At 42.1% G+C, this 20721-nt stretch overlaps 2 protein-coding genes across 3 annotated transcripts in view; both read left to right on the top strand.

Annotated features, from left to right (window-relative positions):
- Window positions 1-739: 739 nt before the first annotated feature.
- On the top strand, window positions 740-12896 carry gan (gigaxonin). 2 transcript variants are annotated; one of them, XM_011476381.3, is made up of 13 exons: window positions 740-888; window positions 1269-1493; window positions 2666-2780; window positions 2859-3209; window positions 3483-3551; window positions 4156-4307; window positions 4524-4645; window positions 4730-4842; window positions 4973-5122; window positions 6206-6342; window positions 9356-9490; window positions 9791-9900; window positions 9973-12896. In XM_011476381.3, exons 2-13 carry the CDS (start codon window positions 1309-1311, stop codon window positions 10143-10145), a joined length of 1812 nt encoding a protein of 603 aa, XP_011474683.1. In that variant the 5' UTR covers window positions 740-888; window positions 1269-1308; the 3' UTR covers window positions 10146-12896. The 2 variants fall into 2 exon arrangements, with proteins under 2 accessions (XP_011474683.1, XP_004069818.1); XM_004069770.4 differs by having other exon boundaries at window positions 1243-1493.
- A 5458-nt stretch (window positions 12897-18354) lies between these two features.
- cmip (c-Maf inducing protein) overlaps window positions 18355-20721 on the top strand; it is a 43857-nt gene continuing 41490 nt past the window's right edge. The window contains exon 1 of the mRNA XM_023955992.1: window positions 18355-19298. Within this exon, the coding sequence (XP_023811760.1) occupies window positions 18990-19298 (309 nt within the window). The 5' untranslated portion in view covers window positions 18355-18989. The remainder of the gene's footprint in view (window positions 19299-20721) is intronic.

The raw sequence follows: 20721 nt of genomic DNA, 5'->3' as shown, positions 1-20721 counted from the left end.
TAAAATATTATTATGTTTTAGAAGATTTCGTTCCTAAAACAAAAGTTTAGAGGGTGGAAATTAAAGCTAAAATAGGAAAAATCAAACCTTTTAAAAACCACTCTTCTGATAACGTTTTCCCCCAGTTAGAAATTATTTTATTGTCCTATTTATGGATTTATACCAAACATGATGCTTCCTTCAAAATAAAAGCACAGCAGTCAGCATAGACGTATCATGCGGCAGTCAGGAGGACCTAATATATATGTCTATGGTTAGGTCAAGAAAAATGTATGGCAACCATTACAAATTATGTGTTAACTTACACCAATCACAATCTGGAATTGTCCGTTATTATACAATTATAAAAAAAAAAAAAACTATTTTGTGTTTTATTTTGCAGTACGTAAAAGAAGCATTGGAATTACAAACATCTAATGGTAATGCCAATGTGACCGGTTACTTTCTCGTTACTTTTATTTATTCGAAAAAAGGAAAAAAGGTTTATCTTATTGGATTGCGGCATCTATCGCACTCCCCATCCTACCTGATGATACGTTTACGTGTCATAGTAAAAAAGGAACAGCCAATCTACTAAGTTTGAAATGTTAACATTTATAAATAAAGATGTACACATAACTGTGAATGCGCCTTAAAATCTAATTTTTCGCAATTAAAATCTAGGTCCAAACGATTTTACTGAGGTTGTGTGTTCGTGAAAGTGCAATCCATAAATGTAAAAGGAAATTTCAAGTTTACCGTGTGTCATTGAAAGCAACAAAAGACATGCCTTTTTTAACGTCTACTTGCTAAATTCTTGCCTGAAGAGATCTTCGTGTTCTTCTGGGTTGTGCTTTGCACAAAAGACGGGGAAAACCTTTAACTTTATTTTAAAAGAAGTTTCTTCAGGTAAGGCATTTTTACCATCAATTTCAAAAAGTATAGTACTTTAATTTAACTGTAACACGCAGCGCCGAAGGCAGTCCTGCCATTTGATTTACCTGTTTATCAGTAAGGTTACGCTGCTAACCCAATATCTTGTTAATCCTGTGGATTTGTATACTACGTTTAAATGTAATGCTGCTGTTGTCAGAAGATTTTCCCCCACATTTCCATTGCTGCTAGCTTAGCTGTGCTAGCCAAAACTTATTGAAAAAGTCGCCATTTTTAGACGTTTCGACTCCGTGCGTCACTATGGCACACTAATACTGCAGTTTATTTTCCACCAAGAGTCCTAATTCAACCCTTAATTCGGCTCCGTAGCGACTCATTAAAGAACTTGTTGACAGCGAGGAGTGGCTCGTGCTTCGGGCTGTCACGTGCCGAGACATGCCCAACTCTGCGTGCAGTGATCCCGGCGCCAGGGTTTCGGACCCGCAACACTCCCAGAAGCTGCTGCGAGTCCTCCGGACCTTCTGGGAGGAGAAAAGCTTCCATGATGCGGTGCTGGTTGTTGATGGAGAGGAGCTTCCGGTGCAGAAGAACATCCTGGCTGCTGCCAGCCCTTACATCAGGTAAGGTCACACAGGGAGGGACGTGGGTGGGACAGACTTTGATGGTTCCCAGGTGAGTCCGCCTTCAGATGCCTGTGATGACTTTGTGTTCTTGCAGGCTAAAGCCGGTTGTGTGTTGACATTTTTCAGTCTGCAGTGGGAAAACATGTTAGTCCAGGAGTAGTAGTCACTGCTGCTTTTAGCAACTTTTGTCTCGCTAAAGGAGTTCCTCAAGGATCCATGTTAAGACCATCAAGGTGTGTCCCAAATAGTATCATAGTCATAAACCTACAATCAGTTACATATTTCAGTTGTATTAGTTGATGTGACAGGATATGGTGATACATGTTGTGTTGAAAACTGCAAATTGTCCAAACCATAAAGAAAATATTTCCCATCTGTTTTATTTTCATCCATTTCTGGCCCACAAAGTTGGAACCAACTTTTGACCTTGTGACCTTAAAATCTACCTGTGAAACAGATCCCTCAAAGGTGTACAATGGACAGGTGGCAAACAAGCAGGCTTGCTGCCATGGAGGCTTGCTGCAGCTTTTGTCCGTTAGCTGTGAAGCAAACTTTGAAATGGGGTTTAAGTTTCATTTGAAAAGGCCTGAAAGGGTCTTAAAAGTACATAGAGAATATGATAGTTTTCCCAAACCCAAAAATCTACATTTGGCATAACATTAAATACTGTTTTTGGTTCCTTGCACATGAATATCTCTCCTTTTTATATAGACGCAAAAGAAATAATAAGGACTAAATGTAGTCGTGTTGTGTATTTGTTTTGGTTTTGTTTTGGGGGCTGTGCCTCTATTTTTTGTTGATTAAATCATTATTCTAAAATCAGGAACACACACATGTTTAGGAGAGACTTGTTAAAAAAGAAAAAAAAAGAAAAGAAAACAGAACATAGAGCAAAACAGCATTTCACATATGCAATATATATATATATATAAACACATATATTAATCTAAAAGAAACAACTCAAACTTACATTTCTTTGTCGTTTATTTATTAAATGACACCTTTACTGTTTTCGTGTTTTTTATTTTTTAAATAAAATACATTTTTTTGGCAGTTCTACATTTGATTTGTGTATAATTTTTCTTTATTTTTGTTACCAGAAAATCCCAAAGTTGTGCAAAATAGTTTGTTTTCTGATGTGTTGTTTTTTTTTTTTCTTTTCTTTCAAGGACCAAGCTGAACTATAACCCACCGAAAGGAGACGGCTCCACGTACAGAATCGAGCTGCAGGGGGTTTCCATGGCCACCATGAAACAAATCCTAGATTTCATCTTCAGCGGTGAGGTGAGTCCCGGAGCGTCGCTCTTCTCTCTGTGAAGGTTCATGTTTTGGGGTCTTCATTTCTGTGCTCTCTGCTGTCAGATTACCCTGAGTGAGGAAACCATCCAGGACATGGTTCAGGCGTCAGACATGCTTCTCATGACCGACCTGAAGGCCTTGTGCTGCCAGTTCTTGGAGAGCTGCATCACTGCAGAGAACTGCATTGGCATCCGCCTCTTCTCTCTGCACTACTGTCTGCACCACGTCCACCACGTCGCCACCGAGTTCCTGCAGACCCACTTCAGGGACGTGGAGCTCACAGAAGAGTTCAGGGAGCTGCCTCCGGAGCGCCTGTGCGAGCTGCTGGCCATGGAGAAGCTCAACGTGGGCAACGAGAAGCATGTTCTGGAGGCTGTGGTGCGGTGGTTCGCCCACGACCCTGATGAGCGCAGGGTGTGTAAACCCACTACCTCTCCATGTTTTACCTGCTTATGAAAAAACTAAAAAAGAGGGAAACGTTGAAATTTAGAAACAGAACTCCCCCAAAAAACTTGTGAAAATCTTCAGACCTGTTGTTAAATGGCAAAAATGTACTTTCTGCTGAACTAAAACTAGAAAATCTCCCAAAATGCAATCTAACTTTGGAAACTCAGCAGATTCTGCCTCGTGGCTGATGGAGTTGTATGGTTTGGATACACTGGAAGTGAGGTTTTGGTTTGTTTGCAGGTCCACATGAAGCAGGTCATGTCATCTGTGTGGCTGCAGGGTTTGGACATCAGCTACCTGAGACAGCAGGTCTGTTACTGTCACTTCTGCTGTGTACCATAAAGAGAAAGCATTTTTGTTTTGTTAGCTTATCATTTATCTTTTTTTTTAGCTGTTTTTCTTCTTTCTATGGGTTAACATGAGAAAAAAGTCCACTTATTAATTCTAGGAATTTGTATTTTGTTCTTTTCTCTTTTCCCATAAGAACTCATCATTCAGTTTAGCCTAATTGGCTCACAGTTGAGCTTTTTTTGCTTCAAAGTTCTAAACGTTTTAGTTATGAAGCACTTTTTTCAACTGATGTTTCAATTTTGTGATTTATTTAGCTAAAGTTTCCACTTTTTGTCTTTTTCTGTTTGTATGTTTTTGTTCTCATTCAGCATCATTTTTTCTTGAATTTTTAAAAATGTTCTCAGTTTATGACATGTTGGTATTTTTTTTTTTTCCATTTCACTTTTTTCTGTCTTGAGTTTTTTTTTTGCAAATAATTTTTTCTTCTCTGGGTGTACAAGTCTTATCTTTAGAAAATGTGACCTAAACAATTTTTCTGAATGTTGTTCCCTAAATCAGGCAGGAACTGGGTCACATTTGGGACTTGTCTGTGTGAGCTCGCTCTGCTGTGTCTTCCCATCAGGCCATGGGGGAGCCGCTGATGAGGGAGGTGATCACAGATCACTGTCAGAAGGTGCTGACGGAGGATCCGCTGCAGGGCGAGGCGATGCTCGCCGCCTTTAAGCCCAGAGGCTACTCTGAGTGTATCATCATTGCAGGAGGAGAAGACCGCAAGTGAGTCCTCGTCTGATTGCTTTTTCGGGGGGGGGGGGGAATTTGACTGCAGCTCCACATCTGCAGCTGCGTTTTAAAAAGGTCTGCAGACCCTGAGCAGTTAGATCTGCTTCGTCTTTCCTTCCAGGGACGAATTCCTCTCCAGTCTTGGTTTTTGGTGACAGATTTGTTTTTGTTCGGGAGGACAGCGGAATGACCTGCTTCTCTCCCGTTCAGAACCAGGAAGCCCACCGGCGCCACGCGCTGCATGTGTCCACTGTACGACAATAACAGAAAGGACTGGATCGAGCTGGAGCCGCTGAGCGTCCCCCGCATCAACCACGGCGTGGTGGCTGCAGGTCAGTGCGTCTTAGCCCCGAAGCTGGAGAAACCCCCACCTGAGCAGAGGTGATGTTAAAGCAGCGCCGTCTCCCGTCTGTTAGAGGGCTTCCTGTTCGTGATGGGCGGGGCGGATGAACACGGGACAGTCCTGGACAGCGGGGAGAAGTATGACGCCGACTCCAACTCCTGGAGCTCCATGCCTTCCATGCTGCAGGTGCAAAAACCCCACACACCTCTTTTTTGTTTTTGCCTTTGTGGAGAGCATATGATGAGAGAACAAGAAAAGAAAACAACAATTTCTTGATGGGATTCTATGTCGTGTGTTTTTTTTTTTATCTTCTCAGCCTCGTCAGAACTTCGGCGTGGTGGAGCTTGACGGCCTGATCTACGTCCTGGGAGGGGAAAACGAAACCGCTGAGCTGACCTCGGTGGAGGTGTTCGATCCTCACCTCAGCACCTGGAGGATGCAGACCAGCATGACCATGATCCGCAAGGTAAGCCCCACCAGACCACCTCAGACCAAAGAAACCTAACTGAGAAAGATCTAAGACTTCACATGTATTTATAATCAAACTAAATAGTTTGCGATTAAAAAAAAATTGTATTGAAAAAAGATTATTAAAAACATGTCTGCCTTCTTCATTATTTTAGTTACTTAAGTCTTGAAATATTCTTGAAAAAAGAATTTACGTTTAATGTCATTTTTATCAGTAATATATTTTTAGGATTTATTTCTGAAAAAATCATGTGAGATAAAAAATAAAAAGCCTTTATTTTGAAGTGTTTACTCATTTTTTTTAAATTCATAAACAATTGAACAAATGTCATGATTATAAAATGCTTTTTGGTTTATTTCTAAGAATAAAAAAATATTAAAATAACAAGGATAGAATAAAAATAGAAATGTACCTTCAGAAAACTTTTTTTCAGCTGAAATGTCCATATTTGACCAGCAGGGGGCGCCAGAGCACGACATACTTTGTTTTGTCATCTGAAAAAGCTAATTTCTTCCCTGATTGTTTCTCTTTAAGTTAAAAAGGAGTAAAAACAAACAAACAAAACAGTTGCAGAAAATGACCATAATTAGTACAAATTTGCCATTTCTGTATCATTAAAAAAGAACAACAACAATATTCTTTTCAGGGAGATAAACCTCCATTATAAAAAAAATTAGGTTTGAATAAGAGATGTGACAGGAGCGGAAGCACAAATATAGAAACAATTTAACATCTTTAATTATTTATTTTGTTTTTAAAAAGTAACAGATTGATTTAAGCAGAGCTGCAGCTGCAGAGATGACAGTTTCTCATTTTCCTCGACTGAAAAACAGCTTCATGTTGACCCAACTAACGTGCTGTAATAAGAAAAGCTTCTGGTTCTGTCCTCACAGTCTCAGTCCTGTCAGAGAGAAGAACCATCAGAACTTCAGCATAACCCCCTTCCCCATTGTATGCTGAACCGGTGGCTTCAGAGCTTTATTCTAACCTGACCTGAATGGTGTTGTTTCAGTCAAACTCCAGCACGGAAGATCTGAGACAAATGTAAAAATGTATGCCCTTTTTTTGGTTGTCTTGTAGGTTGGATGCTATGCTTCCATGAACAAAAAGATCTATGCTGTTGGTGGGGGCTCCTACGGGAAGCTGTTCGACTCTGTGGAGTGCTTTGACCCTAAAACCCAGCAGTGGACGGGTCTGTGTCCCCTGAAGGAGCGGCGGTAAGAAAGACGGCAAAATCGGTTCTGCTCGGACTTCCCGGCGTCCGTCACATGTTCTGCTCTCATGCCAGCACCTCGGCCTAAAAGGAAGTGAGACATCACTCCTGGGCGGTTGTCATGGTACCCGACGTGATGCTTTTGGTTTCAGTTTGAGTTGCCCCGCCATCATGCAGCATCAGCTGTGGTTCAGGAAGTCACTGCAGGTGGAGCCACGCGCTCTCACACTAGACGCCACTGCTTTAACTCGTGATGCACGGCCAGCCGCTTCGCCTTCAGCCAGTCTCTTCTCCGACCTTCAAGCCATTTGTTGCCCATACGTTTCTCTTTTCTCCACCCTTTAAAATGACATGTTTTTATGTAAAAACAAATCTGTTTGCCTTTAGTCAACTTAAAGATGCACTCCAATGAAATTTGTGTTCTTAACATGTTCTTGGACATATATTAAGAAAATTAATTTTAAATTAGCATTTCAGAGTATTTCTTTCTTTAAATAGTTGTGACATATGAAAAAGCCTCCCAGCTCCGCTCCATTCTGATGCATCGTTGTAGACAAATAGATCAATCTACGTCTTTATTTTCCTCGTCTGAGCTGTCATCTCTCTCAAAACTGTAAAGCTGGATGGCTCCAATATTGCTCACCATTATTGATGCTTCGCTAATGATAGGTTGGGGGTGTGAGTGGCTGAAAGATAGCGGGAGAGCATGTAAACTGAGAGCTCTCAGCAACAGGGAGAGGAAGAGGGGATGGGATTGCTCCATGCCAACAGTCCCGCCCACAACACAGAGGCTAATTTTTAATGAACTACTGCAGCTTTGCAGAAGCTATGTCCTAGAAAACGACAGAGTTTTTCTTTGATTTTGGTTAAAATCAGCATAATCATACAGAGCCTGTGTCATGACATTAAAAAATTAAAATATATCTTGTTCCCACAGATTAGTATCTTGTTCCCACAAATTAATATCTTGTTTACACAAAATACTATTCCGTTCCCACAATATACTATTGCGTTCCCTCGAAATACTATTTAGTTCCCTCGAAATGATTAACTCGTTCGAACGCAATAATTATTCACGTCATAAGTCATTCACGTCATAAGTCATTCACGTCATAAGTCATTCATATACCGATATGCTCTCCGTCCGGCCGCTTTCAGCGGATTTTCATCGAGACATTAATAGATCGACCATTCTTGCTTTTATTTTTACCCCTATTGAATGCTCACAGAGACGCAGAAGTAGCGGCAGAAAGTGGCTTTTGCAGCAAGATGGACGGAGAGAGTACCATGATCATGTACGTGATTACCGATGCTTTGTGCTTTTCAAAATAATTAAATCTGTTCTCTAAACATCCTCCGTGTCTTCAATGCCATGTAATAAGACAAACACACAGACAGAAATGTGAAGGTATCTGCTGTAAATCATTAATCTATGACATAAATAACAGGGTAAATGGTCGGCTAGTTAGTTAGCATGTAGCCTAATAGCCTTCGAATGTAAAGCGACTGCTAAAGCGTATGTTGATAAAAGACAAGTCCTGAATATTATTATTCCTATTCGACCCTAAACTACAATAACAGCTGGTTGTCTGTCTACTGGCCAGCCAGCTGCCCGAATGCCAGCATGACAAGCAAAACAGCTCTGCGGCGGAGCTAGTAGCAGGAGCTATCGTATGGCAAACAGCTTAGGTATCATGTATCTTATGATTTTTTTTCTTATTTTCATTGAGACAATAATAAAGTTATCATTCTTGTTTTTCTTTTTCCTTTCTTGAGCAAATGTGGGTCACAGAGACACGGAAGTTACAGCTGAAAGCGGCTTTTGCGGCCGGACGGAGAGCATATCCGTGTTTATGAATGACTTATGACGTGAATAATTATTGCGTTTGAACGAGTTAATAATTGCGTTCGCACCAGTTAATCATTTCAAGGGAACATGATATTAATTTGTGGGAACGAGATATATTTTAATTTTTTAATGTCACGACACGGGCTCCGTATAATCATAATTAAAGGATCACTTTCCGAAAATAGTTCAAAGGGTGATCGGAGCGGGACTTTAAACGTAGCTTGTTTGGTTTAGTATTCTGGGTTAGCTGGACAAATCATAAACCGCCCTCTTCATGCTTTAACTCAGGAGTTGTCAGGACGTTGTCTTACCGGACAAAAGACAAAAGTTATTTTAGTCTCTTTAAAGGCTGAACATCACTGAATCATCAGGTAGTGGCTGCAGAGCGGAGCGTTCATTGCTGCTCATGTTCTTGGCTGCTGTAGCTAGAAGCTTCCCATTGTCATTTATTATATTAAATTGATATTTTAATGGAAATTCTGAGTTGAAACTCATTAATCCTGTTGGAAAATTGGCAAACAGACAATCAGAGCTGAGAATCCTTTTGCGTCTTATTATTTGGTTGAAATAAATATATTGGGATTTAACATCTGGGTTCAGGAACTTCTTACCTCCACCTTTTCCACCCATTCCCCACTGCACTTCAGCTGCTGTCCGTCTCAGCCGCCGTTACCTCTTCTGCCTGTTGTTCTCGTAACGGTAAAACAGAGCAACAAAAATCAACATATTTGCTTTTTTGATTGTTAGAAAAATACCATGTTGTTTGCTTAAATACACAAAAAAAGCAAAAGACGACGAATGTTATGAAAGCTGAACTGAAAAGAAGCTGATGATGATTAAGGAAGCAGCTGCTGCCCACAAACACCTCCAGAAGAAATTCAGACTCGGCCTGATCTGTGGGGGAAAAAAACCGCCCAGTCATGAGCAGCAAGCCGGGTCAGGTTTTTGGGGTTGCTGCTGCTGAAACAGCTCTTATGAGTCATCTGAAGGTCAGCTGGTGTTTGTGGCGATCACTCACATCCTTCTCATGTTTTTTTGCTGTTGAAGGTTTAAAAAAAAAAAACAGATGAAATCATCTTCTATGAATATTGTCTGGAAGCTCGTGTTGTGACCTGCAGCTTCCTGCGTGCAAACCAAAGTGAGAACTAAACCCCGCCGTTGTGTTCAGGTTCGGCTCCGTGGCGTGCGGCGTTGGGCAGGAGCTTTACGTCTTTGGTGGAGTCCGGAGCAAAGAGAACGAAAACCCGGAGACGAGACAGATGTTGACCTGCAAGTCTGAGTTCTACCATGACGAGCTGAGGAGGTCCAATTCAAACTTATTTAAGCTTTATTGCTGTACAAAGTTGACATTTTAATGAGTGACCATCATCAGTTGGAGTTAAAATTCACCCACAACTGGTTTACTTTCAGACTGAAGATGAGTTTAAGCTCACTCCATTTAGCTTTTAATAGAGTTCCTTTGTTGTCATGACAACTGTATGTAATGCTGGAGTATTTATTCTGTAAGATTAGCCCAAAGGTTTTTGCAAAACTTTGTTAGGGGTTTAGGTTCCGAAGATCATCTCCAAAACACCGAGCGTGCTTAAAGTGTGCTCTGGTACAGGTGGATGTTCCTGGACGACCAGAGCCTGTGCATCCAGACCAGCTCCACCTTTGTGTATGGCGCGGTGCCGATCGGAGCCAGCATCTATGTGGTGGGAGACCTGGACACGGGTGGGTAGCGGCAGCGGAGCGCCGTTGGGGTGTCAGGAATGGGTTTGGTGATCGGTCTTTGCTCCTGCGCAGGTACAAGCTTCGACTACATCCGAGAGTTCCGCCGCAGCTCGGGGACCTGGCACCGCACCAAACCCATGGTGCCCACGGACCTGTCCAAAACCGCCTGCGCCGCCTTGCGCATCGCCAACTGTCGCCTGTTCCGCCTTCAGCTGAGTCAGGGAATGTTCCGGATCAGAGTGTGACCCGGCCGGCGAGCTGCGCTCTTTAACCTGCTGGAGGTTTGGGATTCGGGACTTCTGGGACTTCGGGTTTACCGTGGCTTGATGTAGAGGACGTCTCTTCGTTTACGTGTTTGTCGTGCAACTTTATGGAGCAAAGGAAGATCTCGACGCTACAGCCTTTCCTATTTTAGAGGACTTTAAACTGAGGCTTGATTTGTGTAGTAAAAAAGAACATTCCTCCTATGTGACACTCCAGTCTGAGATTCAACAGCATCCTCCACTTTGTTACCCATTTTATCAGGAAGCACAGGCAATTCAGGATGTTCCAGTTTGCCTTTTAACCCTTAAATGTGTCATTTTATATTTTTGGCAGTGCACTTGCTAAAAATGAGCTTCTGTTGGTGTTTGGGTCATGCTGCTTCGCTGTGATTTCCAAGAATCTCTGCGCCGTTTCCGCCTCAGCTGCTGAGGTTTGACTCCATGCGTTGTTTCCTGGTGCCGTTGGTTTACAGTGTGAGGTAGCAGAGATCTTCCACTGCAGCGTGTGGTTGCTGCACAGGTCCACTACGTCTAATGCTTGGGTCTCGTACACTGAGATGCTGGTTTCGGGACGATCGGGTGCAGCGGTTTCTGTGTTTTCACCTTCACTGACTTCACTGACAGAAGTCTGTTTCCGTGTAAACGCACTGAAACACACCGATCATGGTCAACGTTTTTATTAGTCAAAATGGGAATTCTTGGATTAAAAATCATCCCAGATTTGATGAGTCAAGATTGCCTTTAGTAAAAAATCAATTTGACTTTGATGAATCTGGTTTTTAAACCCAACCTTGCGTCTTGTGTAGTTGAACCATTAACTGTATATAAGAACTGGACAGAGTCAGTGTGACGAGGCCAAAGAACATGGTTCTACTTCCAGATTCAACAAAATGATGTCGGTTCAGTCGCCAATTTTTCTATGAGTGGGCTTGTTGGAAGTCCACCCCCCCACCACCACTAGAAAGCAGGCTGCACAAAATCCGTCAAATGCTTCAAACGTTGGACGCGGTGGCACGCAGGAACCACATACTTTTATTGAGGAATCTGATTGGTCAGTTTATAACTTATATGACTTGCACTACATGATTAAAAAAATAAAGATTAGCAGTAAGATGTTAAAAACCAATGTGGTCCTTGCAGTCAGTGACTGCTGCAGGCCAAGAAAATGTAGCAGATCAAGAATTGGTTATTCTGATAAATATAAGGAATATAAGGCTGTTGATTTCTCCATAGTTTATGGGATTTTAGCTTCTCTCCCTGTTTGGAACGTGAGAAGGGCGGGGCCACTTAGTCCAATTCTTCTATACAGATAATGAACTGAACCAGTAATCTAGGACCTCTTCTGCTTCTGTGGTAAACGTCCTGTTGGGTTTCAGGAGAAAATCCAGTCGGAGGTCCAATTGTTAATCCTCAAACCCTCCGTTCAGCTTTTGGTAGTGAACGTCGGCCTCTTGGTGTTGTGCTTTGTAAGGGTTTGGGTTTTGCATCCGTGTGTGGAGCTGCTGGGAGGAAATTCTGCACCTTCTCTTCTGTAGTGACGGTTAAACGGCGTGTCGCTGTTTTTTTTAAAAATGTTTGTTTGTAAGGAAAAGAGGCAGAATAAGGATGACAAACAGATCGCTGCATCTGAATCTGTAGCATTTTGTTATTGATTAAACCATGTGGCTACGCTCAACAAGCTGTAGCTGAAGATCAGAGGAATATTTGAAGAAATCTAAAGCAGCTTTCCTCAGAAGAGCTGGACTCTGCCTTAAGAGGGAGGATGAGGAGCTCCGTAATCCAGAACAGCTGAGTTTTTAACCCCTCCCTGCCCGCCTTTTCAGAATTGTAATAAATTATAAATGCATAAACATAAAACGTTTTAATCACCAGAAAGTATGAAGGTTCATTTTAGGTGTAGAGTAGGGCTTTGTGACATGGTAGTCAATGGGGAGTTGCTCCTTTCTGACTCCAGTTTCCAGTGCTCTTTAGAAGAACTGCAACATTTGTGTCTCGTTCAGGGTTGGAGGTCTGGGATTCCTGGACAGCCTCTTGTTTGAAAATAAATAAATAATTCAAACATGTAGCTGGAAGGAGATCTGGGTGTAGATCCAGGAGAAGCCAGAATGGGGAGTCCTGAATCGGTCCTGTTCAGGTTACTTTTGAGTTTAATGGATGGTTGGTTTTCAAGGTGCAGTTTCCCTCTGGTTTAGCTGTTCAGAATAAAGACTTTCCGCTCTGATTTACTGGAAGAAACGGCTTTTTAAACAGGATCTTAGCAGGCTCGGATCTTCTAAACAGCTTCCCGTGTTTCTAATCGACTGACAAAGAAACGAGTTCTTCACAGCACATGGAAATAATCCACTAGCTGAGTGTGAATTGATGTTTGTGTTCATTTTGACACTTTTATATTTTTCCGTGTGACATCATTTACAGTCAACACTGCTGCACATTTCCAGTTCGCTCTGTTTACTCAACACTTCCTCTGGACTCCCTGTGCAGGGATCCTTCAGAGGACAATTAGAAACTCATTACAAAGAGGTTAACTTCAGCCGAATGTGTGTTCTGGTCGGCTGGAGGTGATGCTCCCACCTCAATTTGCACTTTTGAGGAAGTTGCTGTTCAGTGTGTTTGATTTAGGTCAAAGGGATTAAATGGCAAAGCTGTCAAACAGACATTTTGTTCATCTTGTTTTATTTTTTTGTTTAGTGGTGATATGGATTCATGACCTCCAAGCAATGAAGCACAGCAAAAGATGGCTAACCTCCAACGGTTCAAGACAACAAGTTTAGGTCGTAACATCGGCCAAGTATCATCAAAAAGAACTAAGAAAATTTGAATTTAAAACCTTTTTAGTCATTTTCATTTTTTTAGAAGATTTTCTTTAAGTTTTTTTTAGAAAGTACAGGAACTATTGAGATAGTGATGCATTTTCACTCCATTTAAGTAAGCCATGCAACAGTTTTAGGAAATCCAGGAACCCGTGTAACTTAATAAAGACTGGGATTGTACTTGAAAACCTGTAAATGTAGATAATCAGAAAAATAAAATCAAAATCAGAGATGAAAGCAGGAGGTCCACACACTCACTGAAGATTTAAAGAAGCCAAAGATTTCGGACCTCTAAGAAGACAAAAACAAACTAAAACAACTTCGAGACTTCTGCAGATTGTTATCTTCGTCAAGTATTTTATCTATGTAAACAAGGTATCGCTCTATCTAGATTGAATATTTACTATGGGAACATCTGAGTAAACATGGTGTCATCTGCATACAGTGAAACATTTGTGTCACTCAGTTAGACATATCCTCCTCTCCAAACACCAGGTCATGGGTTTTTGGTCAACAACACAGTTTGTCATAGGTGTGTCTTCCTGGTGGGAGTTCCTCAGGGCCTTCTTTTTGGCCCCTTTAATTTTACACACAAACGTTTGTCTGTTTGGCCAAACCTGAGTATTGTAGATGTTAAAAAAAAAAAAAAAGTTGATTTTAAAGTTAGATTGATTTGATTTATTGATTTATTTCAAGCATTGTATTCAAAGCAATAAATAATTTACACATATATCAAACTCATTACAGAAATGTTGAAATGCATAGTTTAAAAAGACGGAAAATAAAAGAAAACAAAAAAAGTTTGAGTTGTTAAGAATAGATTCTTTGCATTAAGATGATTGTAATGCTGTTCATGCTGGTCACCTTCAGCCTTCTTCAGATGGTCAGGAAATGCTGCTATGGAGCTCCGAACAGGCCCAACAGGCAAAAAGGAACTAAAGCTTCCTCAGTTTTGTCTGCTGTTATGGTAAGTTTACTGTTTTTTTTTCTTTGCTTTTCTTTAGGTGTGCTGCCAACTCAGAAGTAAAAAGAAAACTAAAACAATAAAAAAAAAAAGCTTAAAAAAAAACATTTTTCTTTGATTTACATATTTGTGTTTCTGCAGACATACTCTGTTGTTAACGTATCTTTGTTTTTGTCCTCATTTCTTTGGTTGCAAAGTGAATGTTAGTGTTTGTGTTGACGTGGTCTCTGTTGTAAAGTGGTTTTATCTTCATCCTTTCTTGACTGAGCTGCAGCTCTGCTGCAGGAAGCACTCTGAAAAGAGAGGATGGAGATGTTTGAGAAAGTCCTTCTGTAGCGTTCCTGCTGGGTTTGGGATCTTGAAGTCCCACATGGATGGACTGTTTCTTCTGCATCCCTCTGAGACGAGACGTTCCTAATTTTGGCAACAACAACGACAAAAAAAAAGAAGTTCTGGAAATTAGTCTTGTGTTCTACTCAAGACGGATTCCAAGGTTTCTCAGAAGTGTTTTGTGCCAAAATGATCTTCTTCAGTGCCATTTGACTGGCAGATTGGGAGTTACTGTTTAACGGAGCAAGAACAGTCTAAGATCTGCTCTGACTCCAAGCGAGGAGCAGCTCCTCCTCAAAGATCTAGCCTGATTTGGTCTCAAAAACCTGATGTTTCTGAAGTTCTTCACATTCAATTTCTCTTTTTTGACCTAAAAAACAAACCGTTTCTCTCCTTTACACTCGGAGCGTTCAGTTAGAATCAGAATCAGAAATGCTTCATTGATCGACACACATGGGGGAATCTGTGCCTTGCCGTAGCAGCATTGTAATCACAAAATAAAATAGAATAAAATAAAAACAAAATCAATGTCAACAAATAAGGTGGTATAATTTAAAAGCTATTTACAAACAGTACAGGCAAATGTGTGCAAATAATTTTAAATGTGCAAAAGTTATTGGTTACCCTGTGAGTGATTGTGATTCACCACGATTTGAATAAAGAGATACTTATTTTTTGTAATATATGTCCTCCAACATGAGAAAAGTGCTACAAAAACAGCAAAGTGGCCTGTAATCTGACCTGGCAGCAGCAACGTCATCATCTGGCGTTTGTCAGTGAAGGTTTTGTCTGGTCTGTGTGTTTTTTCAGAGTTGTTTAAACTCAGACGTATCAGGAGAGCAAGAAATGATGCTTGAAATGAAAGCAAGTCCAGACTTTGATTCAAATGCTTCAGGAGCTCCATGCAGTTGGATTAATAGACTGAGAGAGAGTTGAATTCTTGGTTTCGGTTATGACAAACCATCACACTACCATCACCGTGTTTGTCTGTTGTTATTCTGAAATGCTGTCCTGTCTTACACTTTTCAGAAAGTTCTGTTTTTGTCTCATAAATCCACAGAATACTTTTGTTTTGTTTTTTATGGCGGAGATGATCTTGTCAAATGTGCGTCTTTATGTTCTTGTATCTCAGCATCATCTTTATCTTTAAACTTTCCCGTGGATCCAGTTTCTTCCAAAAGTCTCTGTCTGACTGTTGAATCGTGGGCTCTGACCTGAACTGAGTTCAGTGAGGCCTGCTCTTCTTTCCATATTCTTCTGCTTCCAGCCTTCCTGTGTTTTCTGGAGTCGTTCCTTTGGTCAGTAACTCCTCTGAAGAGTCCTGAAGCAGCAGAAATGTCTAACCCGTTCCCATTTAAACAGTCTGTTTCCTGATTTTCTTTAGATGGAATCATCATCTGCTGCTTGATGAGATCTTTCAGCCGATCCACAAACTCCTGTTTTGGTTTTGTTTATCTTTGTTTACTGGGTGTTTGAAGCTCGGAGGTCAGCGTAGCGGTTTCAACAAATACTTGTTTCCGTGCCCAGTTTTATTTTTTTCTTTCCTGATGGAAGTTTGAATGAAAGGTGTAGAAGCTCTAAGGATGGCGAGGAAGCGGAGAAGTCCGCTTTAATATCTCCACCTAAAAAAAAATGGGTTTCTCACAGCGCGGCTTCCTCGACGCTGATGTGCAGGAGTGATGCACCTCTCAGGTTTCCCTTTGCTTCTCTGCTGAAGCCCCTCCGGAAAGCAGACATGTTTCAGCGAGTCGACTCGTTCAGCTCTGCGTCATTTACGGCAGAACATTGCATTATTTCAGTTGCTTCACTGTTTGTCATCGTTTTGCTTTTTTCAGTTTCTTTTCCTCTAGAACGTTTTTACTCTCCTAATCTTCTCCTCTTTGGTGTTTCTCGTGTAATTTGTCTCCAGTCTTCCTTCTTCTATGTTTCCGGCTCCCTGTTGTTAATGTTTCTGTGGTTTTGTAAGGATAATCAGGGGACGTGATGAAGAACAGAGTTCCTGACATGTTTTTTGAAGCACGAATCTCGGCACATCCAGCTGCGATGTTTGGAAAACTTTGAAAAAGCTTCTACTTCATAAAACAAATTGTTGCCTTCTTGGTTCCTTCACATGGATTTCTGCTCTGACTTAGGGTCTCCTAAAGGTGCATTTGGTTTGGGGTCCACTTTTTTTGTTCTTTTCAAATTTCACTTTAATGTCTCACTCTGATCAACTTTTGATCTGTTCTAAAATCGTTCCCAGTGATCTTATACTTGATTTATGCCGTTTTTAGCCAAAATAAAGAAATAAAATTTGTAGTACAAAGTTTCTGTTCATTAGAAATTCACCTCTGAGTTGAGGGCCGAACTGTTGGCCTGGAGAAACCCCACCCCCCTTTCGCTCCCCGTTGCTGAGAGCTCTTAGTTTACATGCTCTCCCGCTAGCTTACAGCCCCTCACAACCCCAACCTAACATTACGATGGCGAGTAGTAAAGTTTAGAGCCAGATTCCAGCTCAGATGAGCAAAACAAAGACGTAGATGCATCCATTTGTCTGCAATGATGCATCAGAATGAAGCGAAGCGGAGAGCTCGGAGTCTCTCAGCGTATTTTCTACAAATACGCCACAAAAATGATCTTTCAAACGGCATTTTTTAGTCTGCTCCTGATTCACAACAATTAGTAAAAGAAACGCGATTTTGAGCTTAATTTATTTCATAAATGTCCCCTATTATGTGAAAAAACCAGAAGAACATGTTAGAAACAACAAAGACACCATTTTTGGTGTAGGTGTTTAATACAAAACCCAAAATCATGAAGCTTTGAAGCTTTGATTTGGACTTGAGGCTCTGAACGCTACAAACCAGCAGATATCGTCCCATCAGCTGATCCCGGTCAGAATCAGAATCCTTTTATTGTGGAGTGGTGAAGAAAATAAAATGGAATAAAATAAAAAAAGAAAATACTGTAACTCACATGTCTAACCAAAAATCTCCAATATGTACAGAAACAATTGAATAAATACGAATGGAAAAAAATAGAATGGAATGAGTTGAGTTGCCATGAACGCAGGAAAAGCTGTTCCTCCAGTCTGGCCCGTCATTCTGCACCACAGGAACCTCCCTGATTTCTACAGAAGGTCAAATAAGTTTATCGGCCGTGCATGTCCCGATCAAGAAGGAGGTCGTCTACAAGTGCTTATGCTCCTAACACCACAAGATTCTGATACTAGGTCGCCAAACATGATCCAAAGGTCCAGGAGCTGATTCCTGCTACTCCTCCACAACAGAAAAGAGTTCTGGAAAATTATACAACAAATATTACTCACTTTATTGTTTCTTTTGTCTCATTGATCCAGTTGCAGTGATGTTACATGGCAGCTGTGCAGGTTAAAGTTGTTTGTTTTTCTGCAGAAATGTCTCGTTTGATGACGGTGCATCCATGAGGGAAAAAAGTACAAAACAAATCAATGGGAACTAAAGAAAAGAGGCAAATCAAGACTGAAAATACTTCAGAAAACCTGGAAAAAAATGGAAAAAATGAAAGATTTACACACAAAAATCGAAATAAAATTGAAAGAAGCAAAGTAGTGCAACTTAAAGAAACAGTGAAATATCACATTTTCATATAAACAAACTATAAAAAAGGTTAAAGAATGATCAAATAAAAATGAAAATAAAATTAAAAATAATGTTAAACGAAGAAAAGATTAAAAGAATAAATGATTTCATTAATGTGGAACAATAGTTTTTAAAATAGAAGTATTTCTAATGAAGTAGAATAAGAAAATATTCCTCAACAGAATCCTAATAAAAACTACATACAGTAAAAAAAGGTAATTGTTTTAGATTAATTAGTAAAATATTTCATAAATATTGGACTCTTTATAATAACTAAATATCATTGATCGTTACTTTATTTTATTTCTTACTATTGTATTTTTATAATTTTACAGTAAAAACGTTTAAAATTCTTTGTTTTATTGTTCTTCTTGTTTTAGTCAGAGGCGGGGAGTCACTAGGAGCTCGTGCTTCCTCCTGCATTTTTCCTCGCGCACGCGGGGGGTGGGGGTGAGCGTGCGTCCTCGCGGCAGACACTCGAGCACAAAGACACGCGGCTCATCCGCTCGCCTCCTCTTTGACGTCAGTCGGCGATCACATGAACGAGCAGCGGCCAATCGGCGCGGCGCAGCGGAGAGTGCACGCTCCTCTTCACACCGAGACAGAAAGGCGAATTCAACGAAACCGAGGCAGCGAACGGACACGAAAGCCCACGGAGGGACCGCACAGCTGCCGCCCGAGGAGACCCCCGCGCGCGGCGCCGCTCCCCCGCCGAGGATTACCGCGTTCGGCCCCGGAGGGGCGAACGGATCGGATAAGGCCATGGCCCTAACACACTGAGCCGCTCGTTGACGGTTCGGGGGGGTGGGTGGGAGTGAAGACGCACCGTGGAGACAGTTCACGGGCTTTGTGCGCGGACGGAAATGGTGGATTATCGTGAAGGGCTTACAGAGACCCCCCTGCGCCTGGATCTGCTGCTGTGAAACCCGCGGCTGTGCGTGGGCCCGCCGCACTAACTGAAGAAGTGTTGTGGCGGTGGGTCGGTAGGTACCCCCACCCCCTCCCGCGACCTTATCCGTGTCTGGTTTTCGTTTTTCTCTCGGCTGGGCCCCCCGATGGCGGAGTCCTGAGCCCCCCGGCGGCTCCAAACGTTCGGACGACCAAGTCTGCTGGATCAGGGGAGATGGATGTGAACGGCGGCGGGGAGCTGCACAACAACCAGTTCTACCAGTGCGAGGAGAGCAAGCCGCTGCTGGGGGAGATGTCGGATGGCCACAACAACGCCAAGCCGGGCGCGGGGCCCTGCAAGCGGCCCCTGCACCACTGCAGCAGCAGCGGGATGCGCTACAAGCTGCTGCACGAGGGCGACATCCAGGTGTGCGTGCTCAAGCACCCGCGCACCTTCCTCAGCAAGATCCTCACGTCCAAGTTCCTGCGGAGATGGGAGCCGCACCACCTCACGCTGACGGACAGCTGCCTCAGCTCTGCCACAGTGAGTCCCCCCCCCCCCCCCCCCCCCCTATCTGTGCGCGCCTGCATAAAAATGAGCGCTTTGTCTCGCATTTTTCGGGCTGTTTTGTTTTCTGTCCTCCTCCGGGATTACGCGCGGCTCCTCCTGACGCATTTTAATTGTAATTTACGCCTTCTCTCCGCCCGTTCGAGCCCCGGCACCCCCCCCCCCCCCCCCCCCATCCCGGGGCTCTGGCTCGGTGTGCTCCGGAGTGTCGGGCTGCGTCAGAGGGTGTGATGTGAGGGCGCTCCTCTGCGGCCTGCAGGCTCCTGCCGATCAGCTGATGCTGCCAACACAAACAGGCCCGAGCGCCTCCGAGCAGCTGCGGGAGCGACTCTGATCGGGAAGACTGCATCAGGACCTCCTGCGCGGAGTTCGGCTGCTCACCTGTGGAGGCCCGTCAGGCTGGCTCTGAGAAATTCAGAAAAACAAAACAAAACAAAACATGAAAGCGTTTTACGCGCGACCATCTCCATGTTTTCTCTGCAAAAACACGCATCCAGCAATTAACATCTTCAATGACAGAAATCATCACAAACAATCCAATTCGTTCAAATTTCCGATTTATCAAATAAAAAGAAGTTTAAAATGTTTTTCTAACAAGCGTCCCTCTAACTTCAGGACCAAAACTGTACACATGAGGAAGTTTGTGGAGCCAACATGAATGCTGATTCAGCATTTTCAGAGCTCTTTTTTCTGTCATTTATTTGAATATTCCTTTGATTTACTTTGTTACATTTGGAAACATAGAGTTTATATTGTATTGATCAGTTCTTTAAAGACTCACCCTGATCATCTTTGACCTATTTTTAAAGCAGTGGTCTTTTAATTATGATTATGCGGTTTTTAGACAAAATCCAAGAACCTGTGTCATTTTTGAGGACATAGTTTCTGCAGAGCGGCACAAGGACAACACAGCCTCTGTGTGGTGCGGGATTTTAAGCCCATCCCCTCTTCCCATCACCCATCTTATTACCCTCTCTCTCGCTAGTTTACAGCCCCTCACAACTCCAACCTAACTTTAGCGGTGCAACAAAAATGGCGAGCAATATCAGAGCAATCCAGCCGTACAGTTCAGATCCAGATTCCAGCTCAGACGAGGAAAATGAAAACATTAATGGATCTATTTGTCTACAGATAGATGTATCAGAATGGAGCAGAGCAGGGAGCTTGTGGCCTGCCCATTGTAGCACCTACATCACCGCTACAGACTTTCTCAAATGACCTTCTGTCATCTGCTCCTGATTCATAACAATTTGAAGAAAGAAATACAATTGAATTCCTAATTTTCTTATAATATATGTTCTCCAACATGAGAAAAAAAAATCCACTCGAACGAGCTAAAAACCCAATTTTCCTTGCAGGGAATCTTTAAGGTCTTGTCACATTTGAAGTGAGATCCATC

The sequence above is a fragment of the Oryzias latipes genome, chromosome 6 (assembly GCF_002234675.1).
Source record: "Oryzias latipes chromosome 6, ASM223467v1".
Classification (NCBI taxonomy): domain Eukaryota; kingdom Metazoa; phylum Chordata; class Actinopteri; order Beloniformes; family Adrianichthyidae; genus Oryzias; species Oryzias latipes.
This window is presented reverse-complemented; position numbering and strand designations above follow the sequence as displayed.

Coding starts and splice junctions, on each gene's coding strand:
- gan (XM_011476381.3), top strand. CDS start 1,309: ATGCCCAACTCTGCGTGCAGTGATCCCGGCGCCAGGGTTTCGGACCCG. Junction 4,646..4,729: donor CCACGGCGTGGTGGCTGCAG/GTCAGTGCGTCT, acceptor CCCGTCTGTTAG/AGGGCTTCCTGTTCGTGATG. Junction 9,901..9,972: donor GGTGGGAGACCTGGACACGG/GTGGGTAGCGGC, acceptor GCTCCTGCGCAG/GTACAAGCTTCGACTACATC.